We start from the raw sequence: 12227 nt of genomic DNA, 5'->3' as shown, positions 1-12227 counted from the left end.
GGGGCAACTTTTTCACGCAGAGGGTGGTACATGCATGGAATGAGCTGCCAGAGGAAGTGGTGGAGGCTGGTACAATTGCAACATTTAAAAGGCATCTGGATGGGTATATGAATAGGAAGGATTTGGAGGAATATGGGCTGGGTGCTGGCAGGGTGGGACTAGATTGGGTTGGAATATCTGGTTGGCATGGACAGGTTGGACCGAAGCGTCTGTTTCCATGCTATACATCTCTATGACTATGACTCTATAAGCACTTAGCTACCATGTTCCCAAATGATCAAATAGCCTGCTAAGATTAACTATCTAATTTCATACATGAGAAATGGTCATTTTAGCAAGCTGCTTGGTGATGCCATGCACCTATAAAACTGCACTCAACAGAAGTCAATTACTTCTGAGACAAAAGAGCAAAATTGCTTTGAAGAGGAAGTGAAAGGAAAATAAGAGTAAAGATACCATTTAAAAGTGTTTGAAATCAAGATTTAAAATGAGATTCGTATTATTAACAATTAAGCATGTATAAATTGTAAATGAAAGTAGTGATTTACAACCTTTTATATATTTGAAGATAATATGTGGAGAGATTATCTGAGTAAATCATTTTGAATCACCATAATCACCAGTTATTGAAAAGCCAGTTGGGTCCAAGTACATTTCTGTAAAATAATCCATTCCGTTTTATGTTCTATTGGATTTCCTGACAATAACTGTACCTAAGTGACCTGGCAACTGGCCACAAAGCTAGGAAGATTCCCCCGATTATTAACTGGATCTATTGAGCTTTTGGTTGGTATGTAATAATGTCAGTGGCTGAAAGTGTTAATGCTGAGGAGTATATTAAACACTGCTCCATTTGAGGATGGACCATGGCCTCACGGGTTATGGTTTTGGACCATGAATGAGTAAAATGTAAAATCTAGGTCTCATTGTCTCAGCAACAATGCCAAATGTAATTTGTAGGAGATAGTGAGATGTTGGAAAAGTGCAGCAGATCAGGCAGCATCTGAGGAGCAGGAGAGTCGATCATTCCTGTTGAAGGGCTTATGCCCGAAACGTCAACTCCTGCTCCTCGGATGCTGTCTGGCCTGCTGTGCTTTCCCAGTGCCACACTTTTTAACAGGGTAATTTGTACCTAGTTGCTGTTTAAGACAAGACTCTTTCCTTGTCAGACTATAAGGTGTTTTTTGTCCTCTCCAACACTAGACCCAGCAGGCCATGTAGATCCTTGCCAGAAAAGAGGAAGGTCGCAGCAAATCTACGAAATGGATCTTATACTAGGATGAGCTGTGGGGAGAATTCATCCTTCCACACTGACTAACTTTGCCCAGTTAATTCCTTCTCTTCTTTCGAAACTTCATTGTTTCTAATGCTGTACTTATCTATGTTAAGTTTGCTACTCCCCCCTTGTCTGCTATCGGATGCATTCATATCTGTTATTTGCCCTCAACATGAAATAAAGCAATGCATCTTTCTTTGTTGAGTTAGAAACATATCAATCGATGAAGCAATCTGGAGAAATTCTAAAAGAGAGAAATCCCATTTTAACCATAATGGATCACCTTTATTTCAATTAATCTTATGAATTTTTTTTTAACTCGCTCACAGCATTTTGGCATTGTTGACTGGGCCAGCATCTACTGCCATTGCCTAGATGCTCTTGAGAAGGTGGTGGTGAGCTGTTGTCTTGAACTGCTGCAGTCCACATGCTGTGGGTTGAGCCTAGGGAGGGAATTCCAGGGTTTTCACCCAGTGACAGTGAAGGATCAACAATATATTTCCAAGTCAGGATGGAGAGTGGCTTGGAGGGGAACTTGCAGTTGGTGGTGTTCCCATGCACCTGCAGCCCTTGCCCTTCTAGATGGAAGTGGCTGTAGTTTGGAAGGAGCCTTGGTGAACAGGAACAGGAGTAGGCTATTCAGGATCTGCCCCAGTATTCAATATGATCATGGCTGATTGAAGAAATCAATGCCTTTTACTCAGCCTATCCCCAACCTGTAAACCATTGGTCATCAGAAATCTATTGACCTTCAGCTTAACATACTCTGCCCTGTGACAGAGCAAATTCTAAAGATTCATAACCACTGTGCTGTGTTTAAATTTCTGCTTATATATCATCTCCACTTTTGCTGACCTGAATCATGCTGAGATCAGTCAAATTTTCTTGTCTACTTGGTTCTAGTCATATGTGTTATTATTATCCATATGTTAACTCTGTTCTATCCATTTGGATTTTGTCTTAAATCCCACTGCATTCTTCCATTTTAGAACTGTCCTTTGCTCTCATTAACACTACAGTTTAACTTTTCCCCTCCTTGTCGAATCATGAATGATTACCACATAGAAAGGGCCATTTAGCTCCTCATGTCTCTGCCAGTTCTCTTCAACAGTAATGCCATTAGTCCCACTCCGCAGGCTTCTCCTTGTAGCCCTGTAAACCTTTCCCCTTCAGGTTTTATCCAATCTCCTTTTGAAAGTTGTAATTGAAGCTGTCTCCACTACACTTTCAGGCAGTGTATTCCAGATTCTAATTATTGCAGTACAGATACTCCTATATCCGAAATTCCAAAATCGGAAAAGCTCCAAAATTCGATTTTTTTTCGTGGAGTATGGAGCATCATTTTAGCGTGCAAACAGGTGACCTAACTCCACACCCACTCGAACCCCGTCACTCAGATGTGACATAGCGGCGTGGCCCAGCACTTGCAGGCATCAATTGCGTCTCAGAGCTCGGACTATTTGCACGTGCATCTGCTGTTAGGTAATTTTTTTTATTTCACTGTGAAAACGTCATTTATTCAAAAGTCCGAAAAATTCCGAATTCCGAGAAACAACTGGCCCCAAGGATTTCAGATAAAGGATTGTGTACTTGTATAACAAAACTTTTCCCTCACCTTGTCATAGTTATTTTACCATTTAGCATAAGTGATTGTCTTCTGCCATTCTGTCAATGAGAATTCGTTCTCTCTATTCATTCTGTCTATATCCCTCATTATTCCGAACAGTTCCTTCAAATTTCCTGTCAGTCTTCTTTTCTCTCAGAAGAATAACCCCAGCCTCTGCAATTTATCCTAATATCTGAAGTTTCTGATCCTTGGAAGCAATGCAGGATTTTTTTCTGGACTCTCTTTAAAGTGTTCACATCCTTCCTAAATTGTGCTACCCAAAATTGACCATAATACTTCAATGTTATATACAGGTCCATCATAATTTCCATGCTTTTGCACTTTACATATACAGCCCAGGACCCTTTCAGTTTGGTAGTTACTTTCTCAACCTGCAAGGTCACTTTCAAAGGTTTATGCACAAACACCCCAGGTCTTCTTGAACTTCTGCAGTCCAAGTGTTGTAGCTACAATATCCAGAGTGGTGTTCTGAAGAGAATTCCAGGATTTTACCACAGCAACAATCAACTGGAATTAGGATGGTGTGTGTCTTGAAGGGGAACTTGCAGGTTGTACTGTACCTGTCCTTCAAGGTAGTCAAAATTGTAGGTTGGGAAGATTGTCCCCTTGTCAGTTCCACAATAGTGATTTAATCTCTCACTTTCTCAAGACCACTTTCCTTCCTTTTCTCTTTTGATTGTATTTTCCCATTATTTGTTTCAGTGAGACCTTCTGTTAAAATCTAACATCTTTATTAATGATCCTCTTCTTCATTAGACTTTCCTCATTCCTCCCCTGCCAGATTATTGTTCTGCTGATTTACTTAGAATCTCTGGAAAAGGTGCGATCAACTTCATTCAATGCTACTTTGTGAACCTTTGCTTATAGTAGAGCCTCACCCAGTTTCCAAGTGTCTGAACTCTTCCCTCCTTGCAGCCAAGAATTTACCTTCCTCAATGTCCTCTCCCTAATCTGCCAACATATGGAAGAGAGATCAATCCAGAGATTATTATGTAAGGTCTTCTTTTACACTCTAGTGCCTAACTCTAACCTAAACTCCCTCAATTCAAATTTAAACATACGTTTATCTGTGTCATTGGTTCCAATGTCAGCAATAACTTTGTGTGCTCCTTCTTTCTTTCCTTTCTCCTGTGGTACTGTCAACCAAACATTCCTTTCAAAAAAGTGACTGATTTAATTCGCAACCTTTTCCTTATATTTAACACATGTATTTCTAGGTACCAATGAGATAATGAAATGATATATATACAGTTAACAATGTAAAACATCATCAATATGACATTTTATCTTGCCTTAAGTGTAAGTGACAGACAGAGAAAGCAGAAGATGTTATGAAGACAGGAAATGGAGTGAAAGCCTACCAGTGTGGACTTGTTGGGCCAAAGGGCCTGTTTCCATACTATAAGAAATCTAATCTAATCTAATCTAAAAAACAGGGAGCAAGAAAAGAGAGGAAAAGCATCAGTGACCAACTCAGAAATCACTCCTGGCAGTAAGACCGATCAGTGCTAATGTTGCAGATTTATCTTACTACAGCCAGCAGAGAAAATTTGGGAGCTCAGCAAAAGTGAACAGACAATAAAAAGGCCAAGCAAAAGAGACAGTAAACAAAATCAGAAAAAAAGGAGATGAGCAGAAAGAAGGTTAGAAAGAAATATGTGTCATGGAAATACCATGAAGGTCAACATGGATCTATAAAATAACAAGTTGAAGAGATGGATCATTAATGCCCGTGATATTTTATTTCTATTTAATCTTTGCTCCATAAACATATCCTCACTTTAATCCAATGAATTTAATGTAAAAGTATTTCTTAATAATTTCTCACCATGTAAAAAACATTTGTATCCCTCTTTCCCATTTGCAATGGTTGCAGATGGACATGTACCACATTGGAAAAGCTGTGGACTGATTTGGTTTATGCATTTCAGTTCTGGGAAACAAGGCTGCCCTTTACAGTGATCTTGATATTCTGAGCAGAACTCTCCTGAAAACAGCTCTGAGCATATACATCCGACAATCTGAAATGAAAGGAGAACAATGCTGGCCATCTGTATTCTTGTTATGGTTAAACACTGGTGGGTGAAGGTAGATTTGAACCCAATTCCTCCTACATAAAGTTTCTAATCTCAGCTCAAAGCAGATGCTGCAGAATAAAACCACAATGATTACTGTCAAGCTACCAAGCATTGACCTGCGTCATTCCCTCGGAGAAAGTGAGGACTGCAGATGCTGAAGATCAGAATCGAGAGTGTGGTACTGGAAAAGCACAGCAGGCCAGGCAGCATCTAAGGAGCAGGAGAATCGATATTTTGGGCATAAGTCTTTCATTAGGAATGAAGCTTGTGGGCCAGGGAGCTGAGAGATAAATGGGAGGGGGGTAGGGCTAGGGGAAAGGTAGCTGAGAATGCAATAGGTAAGTGAAGGTGGGAAAGAAGGTGATAGGTCAGAGAGGAGGGTGGACCAGATAGATGAGAAGGAAGATGGACAGGTCAGGAGGGAGGTGCCAAGCTGAAGGCTTGGGACTGGTATAATGTGGGGGGAGGGGAAATGGGGAAACTGCTGAAATCCATATTGATCTCATTTGGTTGCAGGATCCCTGCAACCTGGACATCCGTACTGGCCCGTTACCTGCCCTTGACCTCTTCATTTCTAACTGCCGCCGTGACATAGACCCCCTCACCCACTCCAACATCCCGCCCTCAACGCGCAGCCCTCCACTCCCTCCACTCCAACCCCAACATCACAATGAAACCAGCAGACAAGGGGGGCATTGTGGTAGTTTGGTGCACCAACCTCTACACCGCTGAAGGCAGGTGCCAAATCATGGACATTTCCTCCTACTGCCCCCTCGACTACAACCTCACCTTCCATCACCAAACCATCATCTCCCAGACTATCCACAACCTCATCACCTCTGGGGATCTCCCATCAGCCTCCAACCTCATTGTCCGTGACCCCCGCACTGCCCCATTCTACCCTCTACTGAAGATTCACAAACCTGACATCCCCAGTCGATCCATTGTCTTAGCGTGTTCCTGTCCCACAGAACTCATCTCTGCAGACCCTGACACCCTCCTGTACCCCCTTAATCCAGGAACTCTCCATCTACATTCTGGATACCACCCACGCCTTACACCTCCTGCAAGACTTTCATTTCCCCAGTCCTCATTGCCTCATGTTCACCATGGACATCCAGTCCCTATACATATCCATTTGCCATGACAAAGACCTCCAAGCACTCCATTTCTTCCTCTCACACCATCCCAACCAGTACCGTTCCACTGACACCCTCATCTGCCTGGCTGAACTGGTCCTCACACTTAACTTCTCCTTCCAATTCTTCCACTTCCTCCAAACTAAAGGGGAAACCATGGGACCCAGCTATGCCTGCCTCTTCGACGGATACGTGGAACACTCCATCTTCCGCAGCTACACCGGCACCACCCCTCGCCTGTTCCTCCGCTACATCGATGACTGTATCAGTGCTACTTCGTGCTCTCACAAGGAGGTTGAATAGTTCATCAACTTCACTACCATCTTTCACCCCAACCTCAAAATCACCTGGACCATCTTGGACACCTCTCTCCCCTTCCTGGACCTCTCCATCTCCATCAACAGTGACCGACTAACCACGGACATCTACTACAAACCCACTGACTCACACAGCTCCCTAGACTACGCCTCCTCCCACCCTACCTCCTGTAAAAATGCCATCTCTTATTCACAATTCCTCCCCTCCGCCGCATCTGTTCACAGGATGACCAATTTCACCTTAGAAAATCCCAGATGGCCTCCTTCTTCCAAGAGTGCAATTTCCCTTCCCACATGGTCGACGATGCCTTCCAGTGCATCTCTTCTACTTCCCACACCTCTGCCCTTGAACCCCGCCACTCACAACGCTACAAGGATAGAACACCCCTGGTCCTCATCAACCTCTGTATACATCGCATCATCCTTCACCACCTCCGCCTCCTACAAACGGACCCGACCACCAGAGATATATTTCTCTCCCCACCTTTATCAGCATTTTGGAGAGATCATTCCCTTCGTGACTCCCTTGTCAAATCCTTCCCCCCTCCCCCCCCCACCTGTCACCAACCCTCACCCCACTCCCGGCACCTTCCCCGCCAGCACAGGAAGTGCAAAACCTACGCCCACACCACTCCCCTCACCTCCATCCAAGGTCCCAAAGGATCCTTCCACTCCTACAAAATTTTCCTATATCTCCACCAATGTCATCTACTATATCCATTGCACCCGATGTGGTCTCCTCTACATCGGGGAGACAGGATGCCAATCTGCAGATCATTTCAGAGAACATCTCTGGGACAACCGCACCAACCAACCCAACCACATCATGGCTAAACACTTCAACTCCCACTCCACCAAGGACATGCAGGTCCTGGGCCTCTGCACCGCCAAACCATTACCACCCAATACCTGAAGGAAGAACGCCTCATATTCCACCTTGGGACTCTGCAACCACACGGGATCAATGTGGATTTCAACAGTTACCACATTTCTCTTCCCCCCACATTATTCCAGTCCCAAGTCTCCAACTTGACACCACCCTCCTGACCTGTCCATCACCTTTCCCAGCTCTCTGCTCCACCCTCCTCTCTGACCTATCACCTTCTCCCCTCCCTTCATCGACCTATTGCATTCCCAGCTACTTTCCCCCCCCCCCCCCCCCCCCTCTCAGCCTCCCTGGCCCTCAAGCCTCATTCCTGATTAAGAGCTTTTGCCTGTCGATTCTGCTCCTCCTTGGTGCTGCCTGACCTGCTGTGCTTTTCCAGCACCACACACCTGACTCTGCATCGTCCCCTGCCTCTGGTTGCAACCAGCTACTACTGAAGGAGTGGAATCTCTTTGATTCCTGTATAAGGCAAAGTTGACATGGAGCTCCTTCAAAGCTATATCTGTACAGTCAAAGGCATCTTGTGGAATTAGGAAGCCCTCTGTCTTTTCTCATACTTCATTTTCTGTGTTTCTCTTTGTAGCCAGTTTTTTCACAGATCATCAACATGCGATATAATGATTGCATGTTCCCTCTAAAAAGGGGCTGGTTGCTAGAGAAGCAGGCCAGCTGAAAAATACATCTGTCACATATGCTGTTTGGATTTTGTTGAATACCCAGCTCATCAGCAGTGTGTTCAGCACTGACCCACACATTTAAATCATTGGAAGAAGCCACAAGAATCCCAAATGAAAACAGGTCGTACTGGAGAAGCACAGCAGGTCTGGGAGCATTTGAGGAGAGAGATACAGAGTTAATGTTTTGAGTGTGATATAAATTTTCTTCATAACCCATGACTTCCAAGTCCCGTATCCAAAATCAAGAGTAATCTCATTTCTTCCCCATATATGTTAGAGTGAGAATAACAAAATATTAAGAAAGTAACGCCAGTATCGTATATCCAACAATATTTTTATGTTAGAAATAATCAAAAATACATGCAATGAACATAGTAGAATCAATTGTAGGAACCATATAGGACAACACACTTGACTGCATAGTGTATTTTAATAAAGAGAAAAGGTAAGTGTACAAAAACCACATCCTATTCAGTGCTTATTACTTAGCTCCAACCAATAATTGATTCCTTTTCAACAGTGTAATATATTATTTAACCTCCTTTTCTAGAAATATTTCCATACTCACCAATCAGATGGTGCCTGCAAAGTGACTAACCTGAAGTTTCCCCAGAAAGTGTGCCTGCAGGATTGTATCATAATCACATTCACCTCCATCCATACAGTTGCACATCTGGACAGTTGGATTCAGAAATGATCCACTTAAGTCATCATTGACTTGAACGGTTAGTTGAACTGGCTTGATAGTTTTTGGTGTCCAGGTCAAAAGGCCTGTGGCTATATTTTTACAAAACCCATCAAATATACAAAAATAAGTGATCAGCATATAGAAATTATTGCCGCAATATTAACGTAAGGAGACTTACATCATGTTTAAATTAAAATTTCCTGGGAGGTAAATGCTTGTACAAGAATTGCAAAAAACGACACTCTTGTTTTAATATTCCATTTATATTACTTATCATCATCTAGAGTATAACTCTGTTCACTGTTTCTTTTCCTAAAATCTGCAATTTCCAACTTTTGTGTACTAAACTGCATTTATAGCTAACTGCCCATTTTTATGCTAATTTGTATCTTTCAGAATCTCTTGCTTTCTTTCTCATGGGTTCCCACAACTTGTAATTTGGCATCATTGGCAAATTTTGATAATCCTGGTCTCGTGCCGAAGTACATGTAATTTATGTAAATGAAAATAAATCACCTGGAAAGAGTACTGTCTGCCAATTTGAACTCCATTACTCGTATTCTCTCTTTACTGCAAACTCATCACCCTTTTATCTTCCTTAAATATTGTGGGTGGGTTTGGTTTGTAGTAGTGTAATGCCAGTGGGGAAAACCCACCAACCCCTTAAATAGGGTCATTTTTCTTAAATGGACATCATTTGGTGTATAGAGCAAACTTACAGTGTTTAATGTGGGTTAAATAGTAGTGGTCACAGTGGAAATGGAGAGTGAGAGGGAGAGAGAGAGAGAAAGAGAGAGATGGAGCTCAGCACAAGGAAGAAGCTGTAGTAGGTTCAGCTATCAAGAATACTGTCCAGTATGCCTGAATTTTCATAATTGTTTGACATGGCACTTTATCAAACCACTCTTCATTTATAGTCTATTTTATTCCGTAGATAACAACATGATGAATGTTAGTTCAAGACAGCAGAATGCTTTCCCAGTGATTAGATCATGCATTGACAAGTCATAAATATCAAAGACAAATATAGGCTAAATACGTATTAAACTTCCCCAGGAATGCTCACAACACACATCCTAAGAAACCATTACTATGCAGTGACATTTTCCATATTTCCAGAGAAACGCCATTGAGTAAAATGGTAAGATTTGCACCAATAATGGCAATAGAATTAGATTTTGATGTGCATCAATATAAGAACAATGAGAACCATGAAAACTCATATTTGCAATGAATAATACGGTTAGCTAAAACAAAGTTCTGGGGTGGGAGGAGAGGGGTTAGCCATGGCAGGGAGGGGACTGTTGTTAAGGAGCACAGAGGTTACAAGGCAGAAAGGGGCAATGAGAGGGAATTTATAAGAATTCTAAATTGGACAACCAACAGTGAGGGGTGAACAAGAGGTAGTGATGAATAGGATACAGACAGAATTTTGGATGAACTATAGTTGATGGAGCATGAAGCATAAGAGGCAGGTCTTGACAAATCAAAGATATGGAAGAGAATTTCTACAGCAGTTGTGCTGTGTTCATGTTGGAGGCATGCAAACTACAGAGTTTGAATAGGCAGCTTTTATGATGGAGAGAAAATAGGTTCAGATGCTCAGCTCGAGGTCAAATACCAGTGCTGAGGTTGTGAACTAACTGGTTCAAACCAAAATGTTGCTGGGGAGGATGACGAAATTGGTAACTCAAATATGGAGTTTGTGGTAAAGGCTCAAGATAATGTCTTTAATCTTCACAATGTTTGACCACAGGAAGTTGCATCTCACCCATGACTGGACAAGCAGTATGAGGGCACAAAAGTGATTGATGGATGGAGAGAGATGACGCATGATCAGCATGCATATGGAATCTGACTCCATGAGTTTGGATGATGGAACCCAGGTACAGCATGTAGAGGCAGAATGACAAGAAATATAGGGCAAGGATGGATTCATGCCAGATTTTAGAACTCACTGTAGAGCAAGTTTGTTTTTCAATATCTGTTGCAAATGAAAGGGGTGTGGGTTGGTAAAGTGATGTGGAAATTAAGGGATACAAGGAAATAATCAGAAATCTGCTTATCTATAACACAGACTATTGAAGCAAAGAGGTCACCTGAGCTAGCAAGATAAAGTGGAAATCCTCAATGTGTGGAGGAAGAAAGTTACTATGAGTGAGATGTTTAGGAAGGACAGAAAGAAGGAAAGACAGAAGAGGGTGAGCAAAGTGAGTTGAGATTGAAATTGGACGAAAGGGCATTGAAGAGCAGAAGTGTGGAAATGTTTCAGTGAGAAACTTTGGATAGGTTTAGTCATGTGTGGGGTGTGGAATTGTGAATGAGGGATTTAGGGAGAGGCAAGAGAGCTGCAACAAATGGAGGTTTTTCAATAAGATGTCTAGGATCAGACTTTAAAGCGCAGTTTGGTAATAAAGGCCCCAATGCCAACAGTTTGTGTGTAATAAGTGAGTGAAAATACAGCCAGGCAATAAAGCTTTAGTAATGTCAAGTTATTGCTACCTGCAAACCATGTCCTTATTCTTAGTCGTGATGTCAGCAGAATTGTCTACAATAATGATGTGTGTTGTAAGGACCATGTTAAAGAGTGGTCATTGCAGAGGCAATTGTAAAGGAATGATCTTCTGGCAGAGTTTGAGAGAGCAGTAATGGGTAGAATAGGATGAAGGATGGTAAGTACGATTGCTGGTGTGCTCTCTGAGCTCTGTGAGACAGGAAAATGGAAAGTTAGGTTTGCTGCAATAAAAAGGCAGCAATGGTGGGGAAGTAACTCAATGGATTTTTTGGAGAAGGCCAAGAAAGGGATAGAGATAAACAGTGGAGTTATCAAAAGGATGTTGAAATCTGAGTTGGTGGCAGAAGATAAGACAGTAGGAATAGTGAGAGGTGGCTAATTAATAGGAAAGGAAGATAAGAAGTACCCAATGGGGAAGAAATGAAAGGCAGGACATTGAGTGACCGGAAGTAATGATGGGACAACGTGAAAAAGGGTGATAAGTTATAAGTTCACTTCCACATGATAAAATGATTGAGTTCTGACTCACAAAGATTTTCATGAATAATTACCAACCTGGGTTTATTGTTGCTCCTTGAGGAGTAGGTGGTACAAGTGCAAAGTTGATTTTATCTTTGTTGAGGTCTTTAGCTGTAAATTGAACCCTTGTTGTAGTATTAACTTTAACCCGAATTAACAACGGGCCAATAAATGTTGGAGGCATGTTTCCTAAAAATAACAAACAGATAGAGTATCAATTCAACACAACCTAAAGGACTCACATTATACTAAACAGTTAACTCTTGTAACTACAGAAGGATGTTGTGAAACTTGAAAGATTTCCAGAAAACATTTACAAGGATGTTGCAAGGGCTGGAGGATTTGAGCTATAGGGAGAGGCTGAATAAGCTGGAACTGTTATCCCTGGAGTGTCGGAGGTTCAGGGGTGACCTTATAGAGGTTTATAAAATCATGAGGGGCATGGATAGGGTAAATAGACAAAGTCTTTTCCCTAGGGTGGGGTAGTCCAGAACTAGAGGGTATA

At 42.1% G+C, this 12227-nt stretch overlaps 1 protein-coding gene across 1 annotated transcript in view; it reads right to left on the bottom strand.

Annotated features, from left to right (window-relative positions):
* si:ch73-105b23.6 (fibrillin-2) overlaps positions 1–12227 on the bottom strand; it is a 134914-nt gene that overhangs the window by 51818 nt on the left and 70869 nt on the right. Inside the window, exons 16-18 of the mRNA XM_043696763.1 lie at positions 11759–11911; positions 8599–8777; positions 4732–4924 (exon numbers count right to left, since the gene is read on the bottom strand). Coding sequence (XP_043552698.1) covers positions 4732–4924; positions 8599–8777; positions 11759–11911 — 525 coding nt within the window. The remainder of the gene's footprint in view (positions 1–4731; positions 4925–8598; positions 8778–11758; positions 11912–12227) is intronic.

Source organism: Chiloscyllium plagiosum, chromosome 9, assembly GCF_004010195.1.
Source record: "Chiloscyllium plagiosum isolate BGI_BamShark_2017 chromosome 9, ASM401019v2, whole genome shotgun sequence".
NCBI classification, from domain to species: Eukaryota; Metazoa; Chordata; class Chondrichthyes; order Orectolobiformes; family Hemiscylliidae; genus Chiloscyllium; species Chiloscyllium plagiosum.
This window is presented reverse-complemented; position numbering and strand designations above follow the sequence as displayed.